The 16,367-nt window shown below is 38.3% G+C and overlaps 1 protein-coding gene across 7 annotated transcripts in view; it reads right to left on the reverse strand.

The window, feature by feature from the left end:
- SLC16A7 (solute carrier family 16 member 7) overlaps positions 1 to 16,367 on the reverse strand; it is a 161,920-nt gene that overhangs the window by 49,227 nt on the left and 96,326 nt on the right. For all 7 annotated transcript variants that reach the window (XM_053555473.1, XM_053555469.1, XM_053555474.1 and 4 more), the window contains one exon: positions 13,957 to 14,203. In XM_053555473.1, the coding sequence (XP_053411448.1) occupies positions 13,957 to 14,173 (217 nt within the window). In that variant the 5' untranslated portion in view covers positions 14,174 to 14,203. The remainder of the gene's footprint in view (positions 1 to 13,956; positions 14,204 to 16,367) is intronic.

Raw genomic sequence — 16,367 nt, forward strand, 5'->3', positions numbered from 1 at the left:
AGTTTCAGATGAGGGGTAAGAGAGAAACTCTGAGCAGAGGAAAGGCACAGAGAATGGGAAGAGAAAAGGGGGCAGCACGGCCAGGAAGCTCCGCTTCAAGGAAACGATATAAATAGGCTGCGCTGACAGAGAACACAAGTCCACAGAACAGTTTTCACTTGCCTTGTTTTGTTTTTTTTTCTCGAGTTGGAAGACAGAATATCATGGTTTTATACTATGGGGATAGTCCGGTTGTGAAGGGAAAGACTGCAAGTGAAGGAGAAAAAAGAAAGAATCTCACCCATATCTATGTCACTGAACAGGTGAGGAGGTAAGAGACGAGGTGCAGGAGCTGACCTTGGCCTTGGGGGTCAGGATGCTGCTAGTGGAGAAGGGAAGATAAAGTATCTGGGCCTGGACATCAACGGGTGGGAGTCTGTGGTATAGAGACACGTGACAGTTCTCCTATGAATTCAACGTTCTGAATAAACTCAGAATCTTTCCTGGAATGAAGTTGTCTTCTGGGATGAAGGAGGAATGATAGCTGATTTGAGGAAGGAGGGCTGAATGAGAAATAATCATCTTAGAGAGAGAGAGACAGACAGACACACACACACACACACACACACACACACACACTAGGCTAAAGCTTAGAACACAGACCCCGGTCACAGACAGTATGAAGGGCCCACCTGAGAATATCACTGTGTATTAGGAAGACCAGGAAATCCTGCGGTACAGCTGACATTCAGACAAAGCTGTCAAGAACCAGGAAGCAAGAAAATAAAAGTGGAGGGGCCTGGATGATGATGGTGATGATGATAATGTGGACAGATACAATTTCATGACTTATCGTTCCTCAAATACAACAAAGGGCCTGGGCTGGAGTCTTGTTTTGCCCCATATTGTAGAGAAAGCACCAAAGTTTAGCCGGCAGGAAATAATGGAAGGCGGACATTCCCAGGTCTAGCTGACTGCAAAGTTCATACCTTTGCTTTCTATTTTAGTCATATAAGAAGTTCACGCTAGTATGTCTGGTACTTACAGTAATAGAAAGACATATATTTCTATTAGTACAGGAACTAATTATGCCTTGAGAAGACGAAAATATATTTCAAGGGAGCATAGATCAAAGTCATGAATGTATCCAAAAAAAGGAAAGAAAAAGAGAAAAACACATAATAATAAATTTTACTCAACTTTAAATACATACATAACAACAATGAAAGAAAATTGCAAACTGGGAAAAATTTATTCTCCCAATTCTGTGTTCTTTTGACAGTGGTGACTAATCCATGGCTATAAATTAAGGTGATGCATGGTTGTTACACATGTAAACCGATAGATTAAGAAAGGAAAGTTGAGAGGCACAGTGGTGAGCAATCTTTGTGTTACTAAAACAGAAAAGTGAACAGAAGGATAAGCTTTAAAATGAGATCGACTCAGCGATGAGTCTTGTTTCCAATATTTCCTTGAAAGATTAGCAGGATGGTATATTGTTAATAAATTCACAATAAAACAAGGCCTATTAGGGAAGACCAACAAGAAAGCTGTATGAAGTACCTTGATCTCCACTCATATCTAGATTTTTCACTAGTGAACTTATCTAAATATTATTTTATTCTGTTATAAAATTTATTTTAGTTACCTTTTTACATTACTCCTAAATTCTATAGGAGTATTTTCCCCGTATATTATACCATCAAACTTTTACAGGCTTCTCTTGGGCCATTCTTTCCCATATCATGTCCATATATTTTCTGGCAGTAATTCCAACATTACAGAATTTAGTTAACACATCTATTCACATCATCCGTACTCTTCAGGATTGCATATTTTTATATTTCTTCTTAGACTTGGCATTTCTACCAATTAGTAAAGACAAAATCTGATTTTTACGTCCTTCTACAAGAGATAGTCTGTCCTTCAGAAACAGCACCTTCTCACAAAGCTGTGTCCCTGCCGGCTGGACGTTCTCGGTTTGAGTTGTCTCCGGCTGCATCATGGTACGGAGCACGGTGCTTGTTCTGCGCACATATTGTTCTAAAGTCTTTGTGGACACAATTCACGGCAAAAGGGAGTAAAGCACAAAGACCTCTCAATAATTCCAACAGGTTTTACAACATCCAATAGCTCTTCTCAGACTACTGCATTGAAAAAGACAAAAAATAAGGGGAAAGAAAGCTGGAACTGGGGACGTAAGGCCTGGACTGCACATTGAAACATCAAACTTAGATATCATCTAGGATAGCTAGCTGGGTGCATGCCTGTAGTCCCAGCTCTCAGGAGGCTGAGGGAAGAGGATTAGCTTGAGTCTAAAACTTCAGGGTTGCAGTGAGCTGCGGTGGTGCCACTGCACTCTGCCAGGGTGACTTTTTCTCCAAAAAAAAAAAACTTTAGGTCGAAATCTAGGCAAAGAAAGCATTATCAATTATCATATGGTATTGTTTTGTTGTTCTTAATCTATTTTTCCTAGTTTCCAAGATGCTCAATGCTAGAACATGACCTTTAACATCAACAGGCTCAAGGAGTAAGACATCTTTGGCCAAAGAGCCACATTGTTCTTTATTATCATGTTTAATTATAGAAAATTAAATGAATTGAGTTCAAAAATATGCATTACAAAAATGAGACACGGACATTTATGTATAAGGAATTGAAGTAGAAACATGTTAAGGATCTTACCAAAATTAGCTAGTAAGGGGCAGTGCTGGAATCTGGTAAGCTGAATAATCCCTGCTTTGAACCACTAGACTGCTATGTTAATGATTCTCAAAGAAAAGGTGAAAAAATTGTTTTGTTTAGCAATTTAGAAAAAAAAGTAAAGTACTCAACTCTGAAAGGTTTTGGCATATTTTAGAAGAAGAATATACATAGACATTTCTTTTAGAATCAGTGATTAAGTATTCTTTCTTTTTCTTTTCTTTTCCTTTTTTTTTTTTTTTAGAGACAGAGTCTCACTTTATTGCCATTGTCCCCCTCAGTAGAGTGCTATGGCATCAAAGCTCACAGCAACCTCCAACTCCTGGGCTTAGGCAATTCTCTTGCCTCAGCCTCCCAAGTAGCTGAGACCACAGGTGCCTGCCATGACGCCTTGGCCAGGCCCAGGTTGGAACCTGACACCCTCAATATATGGGGCCGGTGCCCCACCCACTGAGCCAAAGGCACCACCCCAGTGATTAAGCAGTCTTAAAGAACAAACAAAATAGCAAGGGTGAAAATGAAGATCTTTTAGGAAAAACACCCCAACAATTAAACAGCTATATTTGGAAGGTTATAAATATATAGTATTACATAATATTGTACACATACCATTTAAATAGTATACAGACCATTTAAAATAAAACTCGTATTTGTATGTTTAGCTAATTTAATCTGAGTCTTATTAAATTCATTCTATAGTAAATAAATACTTTTTACTCAGCTAAAGCAACAAAAAGGAATTGTCTGAAACCAAACTGAAATTCAGATCCATTATGAGTTTTTCTTACCATTAACACTGACCAAAACTTGTAAGGGAGAATAAATAATTAAAGAAAATATGGGGGTGGGGGGGAATATGTCTATTTTCTATTTTGTTTCTTCACAAATAGGAAAAAAGCTACATGCAATAATTGTTCAATATCAACTATTGTTTCATTCAAAAAACTTAAGAGAATAAAATCAATGAAACAGACAAATTAAAGAGTCACAATTATGAACTTAAAATATAAGAAAAATAAAAACCTTTTCCTTTTTCCCTCATGGGCATATTTTGGAATGATTATGGTGTACAGAGGCCAGGCTATTTTGTTAAAAAAAAAAGCAGTTTCACAAGCAGGGACGGAGTGCCTTGAGCTGCTAGTTCAATTGTGTTTGCTCTAATACAGGAGCCAACTCTAAGGAGCAGAGGTTATGCTGCCTTTGGAAAGTTTTATCCAGCTTCTAAAATGTTTCATGTTTGATTTAAGGAGCACTGCTAAGTAGTATTTTGCCACAACATAAAGGTATTTAGTATTTCTTACGTGGAACAGTGTTCATGAGAAAGGCTTTGAGTTCATTTTATCTGAATCATCTCATTAAATGTGTTTTTCTTTATCTGAAAGTGCCAAATTAACTCTACATAGATATTTTACACATATTGTCAACTAATCATGAAATACTCCTGATGCCCAAGAGGCATGGGGAAGGTTAGTGACAACCTCTGAGCGTTCAAGGACACTCTAAATGAGGTTATTAAAATTCAACCTCTTCGCATATTTCTGATTGCGGGAGGGGACTGCCCTAGACAACAAGGGACTGAGATTACAAAGAAAGGCTTTAGAAAAGTTTTTCAGTATCTAGATTCATGTTTACCCTGTGGAGGATGGGCGCAATCTGCAACATTGAGAAAGAGCTGCCTGCATCACCACGGTTTATACGAGGTGAGATAAAACTGCAAATGTTTTGAACTAATGCATTTTTTTCCCTCTTCTATAATAGGGCCAAATATAATTTTAATTTTAGGTCTATAGACCGTCCTTGTATTTCTAAATCAATGTCAGTCAGTGACACGAACACTGGATTACCTGATGGAAAACTGTAAAACTAAAAAGAAACTCCAAATCACGGGCACACACAAAATGTTTCTCCTTTTGCTCGTTTTTGTTCACTGTCCATAGTTATAAGTGCTATTTACTCATCATCTGAAAGACAAGAGATGCCTCTGAAGCAGACCAGAGTCCTACTAATTGTTTGTACTTCATTTCGGCCTTCCAAGGCTGCACACTCATTACGAGAGGTGCCAAGAATATATACAGGTTGCTTCCACTGGCTGTCTCTGATCCAACCTGTGATTACATGAGGGATAAGCCTAAAGCAGACCACCGAGCCAGCGGAATATGAGTCACAAATGTTCGAATCTGAATAATTCATAGTTATAGGTCATCAGTTGTTAGTCAGTTTTCAAAACTACTTCAAAGCTCACATAGAAGCTTCCCAAGGCTTTACATTTAATGCTTTCCTAGGCACTAGAAAGATTCTAATTATTATTACTTTAATAGCTTAAGAAAGTGTTTTCCTTTCAGAAGAACTTCAGTCAAATCCAGTGTAATAATCAATGCTAATGTAAATTAGCTTTGCAGTTTTGCAGGCACAAAATAAAACAAACTTGTAACAAAAATATGAGATAATTATAAGTATGTTCACTCAGCACAGAGACTATACTAATTCCATCAGAAAAAGGACACAGGTTTGGTCAGTCCTCAGATTTTATATTTCAAATTTGCTTGCTCACTGAAATACATCTGTAACTCCCAAAATAAATAGTTATTTTACAGTCATTGGTAGTTATCTGCAGAGTGGGGGGGGGGATTTGAATCGCTAGATGTATACATTTCCAGGTGAGGCTGGATAAGCCAATGATCTGCCTTCTTGTTTTGACTCTCATACTGTCAACAAGTGTCTTTTTCATCTATGTAATGCCACATTTTCTGCATTTTTGTGCTTTTTGCCGGTAATACTGCTGTTTAAAACAGCCCCCCGTCATAGTGCTGGAGAGCTGGCTGGTGCTCCCAAGTGCAAGAAGGCTGGAAGGTGTGTTATGGAGAAACTACATGTGTTAGGTGAGTTTCATTCAGGAATAAATAAATTATAGTGCCAGTAGCCATAAATTCAATGTTAAGGAATCAATGATATATATTTAATAAGGTGCTTTAAACAGAAACACAGAAAAAATTTTTAAAAAAACTCACTCATTGCTTGGTTGGTAAAAATTTCATGTTTCCAGTAAACCCTAACCCTGTATTTCTCTGGATACAGCAGTTCAGTATTTGTTAATTCTGTGTTTGTGGCAACTTAGTAGAGTGTAAAGACCACAAATGACAACTACCTACACTTTCTGGATAATGAAACTACTCCTGAAATTGATTAACAAGGAGGAGAGACTCAGACGTCAGTGACTAGTCCACCCTTCTAAATAACTTTGGAACTTTTTTCTTGGGATGTCTGTCAGAGCTGTAGAGCTGTATGACAGGTGAATGTTGAAAGGCTTCAAAAGAAGTCCAGAGAAACCTACGGGAGTATTTGTTGTATTACCCTTGATGTCCTGAATGTCATCAAAATGTCTTCCTTTCAGTATTTATCTTTGGGGAAAAAAAAAAAAAGTCACTTGGGGCCGGATAAGGTGAGTAGGGGTTGTCTTTCAATACAGTTATTTGCTTACTGACTGAAAAAGCCCTCACAGACAGTGCTGTGTGAGCTGGCGCACTGTCATAATGCAAGAGCCATGAGTTGTTGGTGAAAAGTTCAGGTTATTTTTGTATAACTTTTCACACAGCCTTTTCAGCACTTATAAATAGTAAATTTGGTTAACTGTCCAATTGGTACAAACTCATAATAAACAATCCCTCTGATATCAAGAAAAGGTTAGCAACATTGTTCAGATGCTTGATTTGGACTGATGGAAATTTTTTGGTCATGGAGAATTGGCTGACTTGTGTTGTTGACTTTGACGCTTGGTTTCAGGGTCACATTGGTACACCCATGTTTCACCACCGGTGGCCCAAGACATCGGCCTGCCTCTCAGAAATGACTTGGCAAACTTTGACTTTCCTTTGCTTTTGTTAATTGAGCTCCTCAGGACTATTTTTGTTACACTGTTCTGTCATCATTTTATCAGGGCCCAGGTCACATCTTTCTCAGGCCAAGGTTTTTTAGTTAGGATTTCACTGTTTCTCTATCAATGTTTATTTGATTTGCTGTGCTTCTCACAGTGAGCCGATGATTTTGCCCCACAATTCAATGAATTTTTGTAATGTTTTCATCAGTTCTAGTCATGACTGGCTGTTCTGGTCATGACTGGCTGTTCTGATCTCTCTTTATCAGTGACACTTTCTCTCCCCTCAAAAAACGTTTAATCCATTTTCATACTTTGATGTTCTTGATGGCATTATCCCCATAAACTTGGATGAACATGCCCCCAATTTCACTTCCACTCTCACCAAATTTAACAAAAAGTGTCATGTTTATTGCTCCAGTTTAAGCTTTGACATTCTCATGATGGCATACCAAACAAGCAACAGCAATAATGAACACCACACATTTCCACAAACACAGCTCTGAGACGCTGATACACCAAGGCTACGTAGTAGGCTTTCTCCCTAATTGTGACACTGGATTACCTGGACATCCTCATTGATATACAAAGAAATACATCTGTACCACACTTGTGCAAGATTAGTTTCCATGATTGTGAGGGCCTCACCACAGGGACAAATCTATAAACCACACTCCTGCAGCATATAATTCTAACCAGCTGAGCAAATTCTTGCTCAAGGATGACAGCCATTTAGATTAACCATTTAAAACTCTCTTTGAAATAATGCAATTACTCTTCCAGAGTCACTACTATTATAATAAAGAAAAAAGTATTCATGTTGTATTTACCTTGAATTTTCTGACACACTCTGTCAAACTTAAGTCACCCACGGCACATGAAAACATGAAAGTCAATTTCTATTTTTATAAGCTTCTTTAAAATAGTGAATTAAATAGAACTATAGCAAATTCTTCAATGCTCATATAAAAGCTGTTGCTGGGAAAAAGTAGGAAGGTCCCTTCTTTTAAAAGAAACATTTCATTACAAGTTCTCAAAACAATCAACTTAGTTCAGGAAAGCATTTCTTGCTAGACCTCACAAAAACCTTTTAGGAGCGTAACTCCACGTCGTATCTCTCTTATATCCTAATTAGTTAAAGAATAAAGCACTCTGTAAAGACATAAACGTCAGTCAGAGACTATGAGGAAAGACCAGGAAACCAAGTCAATTGCACTGTAAGATGATTACTTGAGTAGTGAGATCCCTGCAGCCACGGATGGCCACATACTGATGTGCACCACATGTCCACTGACCTCAAATATTGACACTACTTCTCTCCCCATGAATTATGGATTATCTATAACCACCTCACTTGACTGTGTTCCTTGAGGAACCTGCTTCTTCCCATCAGTAACTTCTGAATCGAAACCAGTCTTGCCACACTGGGTCAATGGGGCCCGGGTCACAGGCCTGTGCTCTGAATGCCAGGGATTCAGAGAAAGTAAAGGTCTGGCTTTCTCCTTGGGGAAGTAGGAATGATGAAGTCTGGCAGTCCCTACACACAGGGAGGATTTCCAAAGGTGTGAGATGGCTCAAAATAATGACCCATGTCCACTCCACTATCCAAACAGCAGGAGGCCTGGAGGGAGTGACCCAGCAAATATGAACAGGTCCATCCTGTTTATTTTAGGACTGATTATTGCTTGTTTTATATGCTGTTTCCAAACCTTCCTGGCACAGGCTGTTCGAGACTGACTTCCTACCATCTTTGCTCCTCATTTGTAGTTTCCTTCTATATCAAAAACAGCAGTAGCAGCAACAATTTCCTAAGCATTGCACAGTGAGGGTTTATTGCTTTGCCTCTTTAAAACCCGTCCTTCTTCTGGGAACAGCTTCACCTTTCCCATCGCGAACTGCTCCTTCCTTTTCTCAGATAAGTAACTCCATGCCAGCTGCCAGCTGCAGTCCCTCATTTGCCCTGCTGCCTGCAGGGCACATGATAGCAGTCTTCACATGGAATAAGCCCAAGTGCCCATCAACCCATGATTGGAATACATTGTGGGATGTGTATACCATGGAATATTATGCAGCCTTAAAAAAAGATGCAGACTTTACCTTTTTTATGTTTATATGATGGAGCTGGAACATATCCTACGTAGTAGAGTATCTCAAGAATGAAGGAAAAAGTATCCAGTGTACTCAGTATTATTATGAAACCAATTTACAATCAATCGCACCTTCATATGAAGAATAGATCACAACTATGGCCTGGGATGAAGGAGGGGGAGATGGTGGGGAAGGGGGGAGGTCAGATTGAGGGAGGGTGAATGGTGGGATCACACCTCTGTGCATATTGCAAAGGTACACATTGGATCTATTAAGTATAGAGTATAAATGTCTTAACACAATAATTAAGTAAATGAGGTGAGGGATAAATTAACCAGTACGATGTAAGCATTCCAAATTGTATATGAAATCAGCACATTGTACCCCATAAACGCATTAATGTATACATGATCTACCTCTTCATGATTTAATAAAAAAAAGAATTTGTCAAAGTACAGACTGAAATATGAGGCTGAGATGCCGGTCATCACCTTCCTTATGCCAGGGCAAGAACATCAGCATAAATATACAAGGAGGAAAAAGGAGAGAGTGCAACCTGCCAGGCAAACAGAATCCCTGATACTCAGAGACCCAGAGGACTGACTGGTGTCCACTCTCCTCCTCTGGTTTTATACAGGAAACTCTCTCTTTAGGCCTTAAGATGTTTCAAACAGGTTTCTATCATTTGCAACCAAAAGACATGCAGATAAAATAAAGATATAATAACACACTTTAGAGAAATTTTAAACCCAGAATCAAGAAAGATATTCCTATTCTTGCTAGGTTATAAACTAATAGTTTATTTCTATGAATCAGTAAGTGAAAGGTTCATTGTCCAAGTTGCATATACCAGTCCAAGAAGATATCAGTAAAGGTTTCTTAACATTTCTGCTGAAAATAATATTGTCATAATCTGATATCATTTGCACTAGATTATCAGCCCTCTGCAGGGTAAGTACCTCCTTCAATAGTTGCAAGGGCCCTAAGCACCTTCTCCATCTGTCTTTGACCCCTGCCTCTCTCCTGTCTTGAAAGGGACAAGGAGACATTTAATCTTGGAAAGCTCTGTGGGCCTGACCTGAGCTCTGCTCTGTATTGAGCAAAATGTTGCCTCTCATTTTTATTCCCATGAAAACTGACAATGATGACATCCAGTTAAAATTCCTTTCTTACCTGAGATACTGAAGGCTTCCTCTCTCTAACACAAACCTGACACAGTAGCTGTACCCAATGTTCTCACAATCTAATAAGCTCAACTGACTAAGCTCATCTCATAAACTGTCCTCTTCCCTGTGAAATAATTTGAGGCCTTTATATCGTTATCTGCACAACAAACTAAACCTTCATGTTTATAATGATCAGTGTAGTCTGGTTTCTTCTCTATAACATTTCTCAGAAGCATAATAAACATTTTTTTTTCTACATTTCAGCCCAAGGTAGGTCAAGGACTTTTCCCTGCAAAAGAAGGTTGTTGAAGTGAAGAAGATGGGTGGGGGAGGTGCGCACAGGCTCAAGCTGCCTGGTTCAGGATGTGTCCAATAGTGACATATGTCCTTCCACTCATGTTCACTGGTCAGAACTAGTCACCCAGTCTCAGCCTAGGGGAAGGAAGCTGGGAATTATAAAGAGGTGCATGGAAATACAGTGAGCATAATTGTTTCTGCCACACTCATCATATGTACTTCCTAGGAAAACTTTACCAATATCTACACTTGTAAGTGGGGAAAAAAAATAACATGGCCTAGGTGTAAGAAGCCCACAGCCTGCTTGCACAGGGATGTTCAAGTATACCTGCTATTTTTTGGTTCTTGCACAGCTCAGAAGAAAATCTCAGCTCTCTTAAACACAGGAATGGAATGAACTTCTTTTCTCAATTGCTGCTAAGATATAGCACTAGGTGAATTATTTTAATAGGCACTCTCATTCTGCAAAATATTTAAGGCACAAAGCAGAATAATATAGTGAGCTTGTAAAATTAAAAAGAAAATAAAAGGAAAGCACCCATGTGAATTATGGCCACCAACCTGCTCTGATAAACCTTTGCTTTTTGGTTTCCAATAACACAACCTTGGTGGTCTGATGCTGGGACCCCTGTGTCAAGTGGCCCATCACAAAACTGTTACCCTTACCTGAGCACCACTGGCAGTCACTGCTCACATAAAACAGAAGAATAAGTTACCATGGAGACAAAACCAACTCTGCTTTCAGGATGTTGGATTCGCCCAAGTCAGAACAGATACCAGAAGAATCACAAGGTCCTCAGAGAGACAGGCAGCTCAAAATCTGGCTTCTGTAATCTAATCACGCTTCCATTCTCATTCAACAGAAAAACAAGCATTCCACAAAAAGAGAATCCTATGTGACCACTGTTTACAAAATAAATCTCCATATTCATCTAAACAATGTGGAAAGTTTAAATTGCAAAGTGTTTTCTGCTTCTGCCTAGGGCTTTATTAATGGGGTGATCATGCTGCTTAACCTATTTGCTGAAATTTGCTAGAGCTCCAGGAGACCATATGGACAGCCAGATGGGTGGCTGTAATTTAACGCCACTATTCTAAGGATGAAACAAGGTATAAACATGATTCGCATTCTTTTCCATTCTTTCTGCATACCTTTTTATTAGTTTCATTTTTAATTCAGAAATCAGAGGGGACAATAACACCCTCCTGCCAAGGCCCAGATGCCAACCCTAATCAGTACAAGAGACTCCAGCCCTGACATCACAGGCCAGGCCTCTGAACACGCTCCGTCTCACTCGGTGACCCCACGTTGTGATTAAGAGGGTGAGAGCTAGGACCCAATGACTGTGTCAGGTCTCCCTTGTTCTCTAGGCTAATAAAATTAGCATCATGTTGAACAGAACATTTCAGTTACTTGGTAGAGAAAGATTCATTATACTTCATAGTAAACTATACCTTTTCACCTCATGGTCTTTAAACATATTTTATAATCATCAACCTAAAAGGCTTTTAAGAATAGACATTTTTTAAATGATAGAAGAAAATCAATATTCAATTTAAAAAATATTTAAATTTTCTTAGGGAATCCCTCTGCTATACATAAAGTAGTCTTCAGAGATGCTTGTTAAAAATGGAAAATTTTAAACTCTAAGATCAGATCCTCTGATACCAACAGGCTTTGAGATAGAGCCTAACGCTGCATTTTTAACAAGAGGTCCATGATTCAGAAGCTTAAAATCTGTGGAACCCACTTGAAAAAAACACAACTTGTAACTGTCCAAAGAAGATTCTCAGAAAGTGTTTTGGAAGCACACGTTTTCCTTAACATACTCAAGTGATATTTTTAAGATACCTTTTGATACTGGAAGAAAATGCATGCTTACTCTCGCGAAAAGGGGATATGGGAGACACAGGTTGAGTTAATAGAAAATCACTATATGCAAAAAGTGGAAAACACCTATCACCACCAGCAGCACACACACGATAGAGGATTACTTCAGGGTCAAAGGTTTTAACTTGGTAGTACAACAAAGGGGCAGTATTTTAAGAATAATTATTGTGGGTGGCACCTGGGGTTCAGTGGGTAGGGTGCCAGCCCCATATACCGAGGGTGGTGGGTTCAAACCCAGGCCCCAGCCAAACTGCAACAACAATAAAAAAATAGCCGGGCGTGGTGGCGGGCGCCTGTAGTCCCAGCTACTCGGGAGGCTGAGGCAAGAGAATCACCTAAGCCCAGGAGTTGGAGGTTGCTGTGAGTTGTGACAGCACAGCACTCTACCGAGGGCAATAAGAGAGACTCTGTCTCTAAAAAAAAAAAAATAATAATAATTATCATGTCACTGAATAAATAACCTTGGTGAACGCAGCACACAAGTCACTGCATTGGGATAGAAAGATCAGCGTTCAGGCCCAGGGCCAGGTCTGGTTGCATCACTTTCTAGATCTAAAGAGGAAGATGGAGAAAGGGCAGAGAGCACACGGATTAAATTCTTGCCTCTCAACCACTACCTGCCATTAATAGCTGTTTGACTTGGAAAGCTATTTTATTTGTCTATCCTCACCTATGAAAGAGAAAGAAGGTGACACTTCTTTGAAAGGTTGTTAAGAAGGTGACGACACATCTCACCTATCAAGTACTTCAAGAGCGTTCGGCTGAAAGTGCACATAAATAAATATTTGATATTATTACTAATGCTTTTTCTCTATTATGAGTGGCCATAGTATCTTTACCTATAAAATGAGAAATTACAGATACATTTTATGATTTCTTTAAAGTCTTATTTCTGAGTCTATACCTTCTTTTAAAAGTCAAATATCCAGTTGAAAAATGAAAACTCACAAATTTATGTATTTCAAGTGATGACTTTCAAAAAACTGTACAAGAAAATCTGATCTGTCACTGAGACTGATTTAAAAAATAGGTGACATATAGCTGGGCGTTGTGGCGGGCGGCTGTAGTCCCAGCTGCCTGGGAGGCTGAGGCAAGAGAATCGCGTAAGCCCGAGAGTTAGAGGTTGCTGTGAGCCGTGTGACGCCACAGCACTTTACCCGAGGGCGGTACAGTGAGACTCTGTCTCTACAAAAAAAAAAAAAAAAAGGTGACATAATAATGCCCTAATAATTCTAAAATTTTTACCATTGAGAAGTGATTGGTACTTTGATACATTATCACTCATGACACACACTGATTTGAACAAAGAATGTAACAGATAGTTGTCAGGTAAACACTTACATACAAAACACGTCATATTCAGTGAGTCTTACAGAGATAAGAAATTCTTTCAACCACACACACCTGAGTGGGGCCACAATGTACACAGTTACACTCGCTTTTTGCAGTTTAAGCTGAAGTACATTCTGGGTTTATAAACTGTCAGCACCTTGAGTTTCCTTCTCATTCTTAGAGTTTAAGTAAAATAGTAATCTTAAAGTTAGTTTCTTACAGTTTAAGTAAAATGGTAAACTTAAAGTTAGTTACTATTTTACTTAAAGTTTACAAGTTTTACTTAAACTTAGAGTTTCAGTAAAATTGTAAAAAAAACAACACCGAAACTGCACCGTAGACTTTACTCCAAACTGAATGGAAAGGTTCTTCACTTGTCAATTTCACAATTTAGTAACTTCACAAAAAATAAAACCTCTTCAAACAATTAAGAATCAAAATGAAGTGACTAGTTCAAGATGTTGAGTCACTAAAATCATTCAGTTCTAATTGTATTAATACTTTCAATTAGCTCTAAGTGACTACACATCATGAACAGAGGGATTCACTTACCAAGACACTAAGTACCAATAAAATATGGTGGCAGGGAGATATTTTCTTAAGCTAAAATTCTATTACAAGAATCTTACCTCCTGCATACATAACAGCCAGCATAATGGATGATATCCACGCGATTTCACTGTGGGTAGCATGGAATATCTGTTGCATTTCTTTGAAGAATACTGTGACGGCTTTGGGGAAGGCGTAGGAAAACCCAATGGAGATAAAAGCGGCTCCCACCACCACCCAGCCCCACCCTCCATCTGGAGGTAGGTACACAGGTGGGGTACTTGGGTTTGGTGGCATTTCTGCTCGTCTTAATGAAATTCAAGTGATCTGTATAAAAAATATGAAACAAGAGTAAATTTTATTTCCATTTTTGTTTGCCACTCTTCATACTCACGAAACCATTTTCTAGCTATCAATACAATATGATTTTTCACAGATTTTGTTCACATGTGTGTACTCAGAAAATTATCAGAATATTAACCAAAAAATGATGTGAGGTATACAACTGACACCTGTGGGATGAAATTGAGAGCATTTAACATTTTTATGGCAACACAAATTGCTCAAAATGAATGCGAAAATTTATATCTGAAGTATCAATCATAAAACAAATGCTATCTCCATCTTATTTGTAAGCATAAGGGAAATAGTGTCGCATGTAAAACAGATGCAAAATGTTTACTTTTTAAGATTTTCTACACAAAGTTTAAAAGGACCCTGTGGTACAGCTAATGAATTATAAAGAATTAAATGGCAGGCAAATTTTAGAATTTTGCCACTTTGAGTAATTGAGAATAACTTAAAAGCATTTCAGCCTCTATTTATATTTTAAACTATAGTATTAGATGTTGTATGTTTCTATGAAATTAAGTTAATTTTAATGCACTTCCAAAACGGATGCAACTCATCATCTTGGAAATTATAACATTTTATGTATTTTTCATAGCCCTGATAGTAGCTCAATCAAAAGGATTATATGCTTGTTTGTTTGGGGGTTGGGGGGCTGGGCTTTCCTTTTGCATATGCTTAGCAATACTTAACTGCTAGGTTCATAACAAAGAGCAACCATTCTCCTGTGGAAGGAAATGATCACATATAGCTTAATACATTTGAAAGTAAATGAAACATCTAGGCTCCCACCATCAATGTTTCTTTGTAGACTAATGATGCTCCCTGAGCTCTTAGCTTCAGTTGCTACTGTTTCTAACATCTTGCTTATAGAACTCTCTCTCCTTCCACTTGTGGGTATTTTGAATTTAAAATGAAGAGGAACGAGAGAACCACTCTTTAGAAAGTGAGATAAATTTGAAACAAGTTAACTGACTTTGCCACATGTCTTTGGACAACCCCCCAGTATTTGTGACAACAGATACGTGTTGACTTTTTGCTTAATGTCATCTCAGATAATTTTATTGATCTTCTATCCACATGTTTTTAGATTTTGAGTGAAAATATTCTCCACCCTAAAATTTTATAAATTGTCAATGGTTACACACAAGGCCTTTGCTTTCAGAAACCCATGTCAAAACAATTATAAAAGTAAACTGTAACATTGGTAGACCATTGTTTCATAGAATAAATACTAGATTGGAGAGCAGCACCATGTAATAAGTAATTATCTGGACTACCATTATTATAACTATAATTTTGTTTATTTTGGCAAATACACTTAAAGACTTCTTAACATAATGATAGTATTTTTAAGTAGTTCAAGGATGAAAGAAATTCAGTACAAACTACAATTAACAGATAACAGGACCGAAGGTTAAAATTCTTATTTTATGAGTCAGACACATCTCAGAGAGAGTTCTCATACACATTCTATTAATACTTTAATCACCATTTGTTTTGACATCATTAACTGATATTTATACTTCTAGATTTTTCCTTTTCAAGGCTGAACCGAAGGAGGAATTCTTCAACTCTTTTTCTTTCATTTTTCTTTTGAGTCAGACGGCCAGAGTGCTAGGATTCTAGGCCTGAGCCGCCATGCTCAGCAGAAACAGTTCTTTTTTTTTTATTATTAAATCATAACTGTATACATTGATATGATCATGGGGCATCATACACTCGCTTCACTTCCTTTCAAGATGATCTATTGGCCTTTTTTTACTGCCTTCTGTTATTTCCCCTTTTTGATGATTGTACTTATTTAAAGTATAAAACATGATGTTTTGATATGCGTATTTGTGGAGAAATGATTACTAAAGTCAATCTAACTAATCGATCCTTCTCCTGTTACAGTTACCCATTGTTCTCTTTTGAGCTGAGACCACCTCAAACTTGCTCTATGAAGATTTCCAGCATGCTAGATAGTGTCATGAACCGCGGATAGCAAGCTGCACAGTAGATCGTTAGATTGTTTACCCTACAAAACTAAACGTTGTACCCTTTAACCACTCTCCCTCCACATCCCGCCTCCTGGGCCCCATAAGTGAAGTTCTGTTCTCGGCTCCGGCGAATGTGCCTTTGGGGTCCACCTCCCCTAAGG

The sequence above is a fragment of the Nycticebus coucang genome, chromosome 12 (assembly GCF_027406575.1).
Source record: "Nycticebus coucang isolate mNycCou1 chromosome 12, mNycCou1.pri, whole genome shotgun sequence".
NCBI classification, from domain to species: domain Eukaryota; kingdom Metazoa; phylum Chordata; class Mammalia; order Primates; family Lorisidae; genus Nycticebus; species Nycticebus coucang.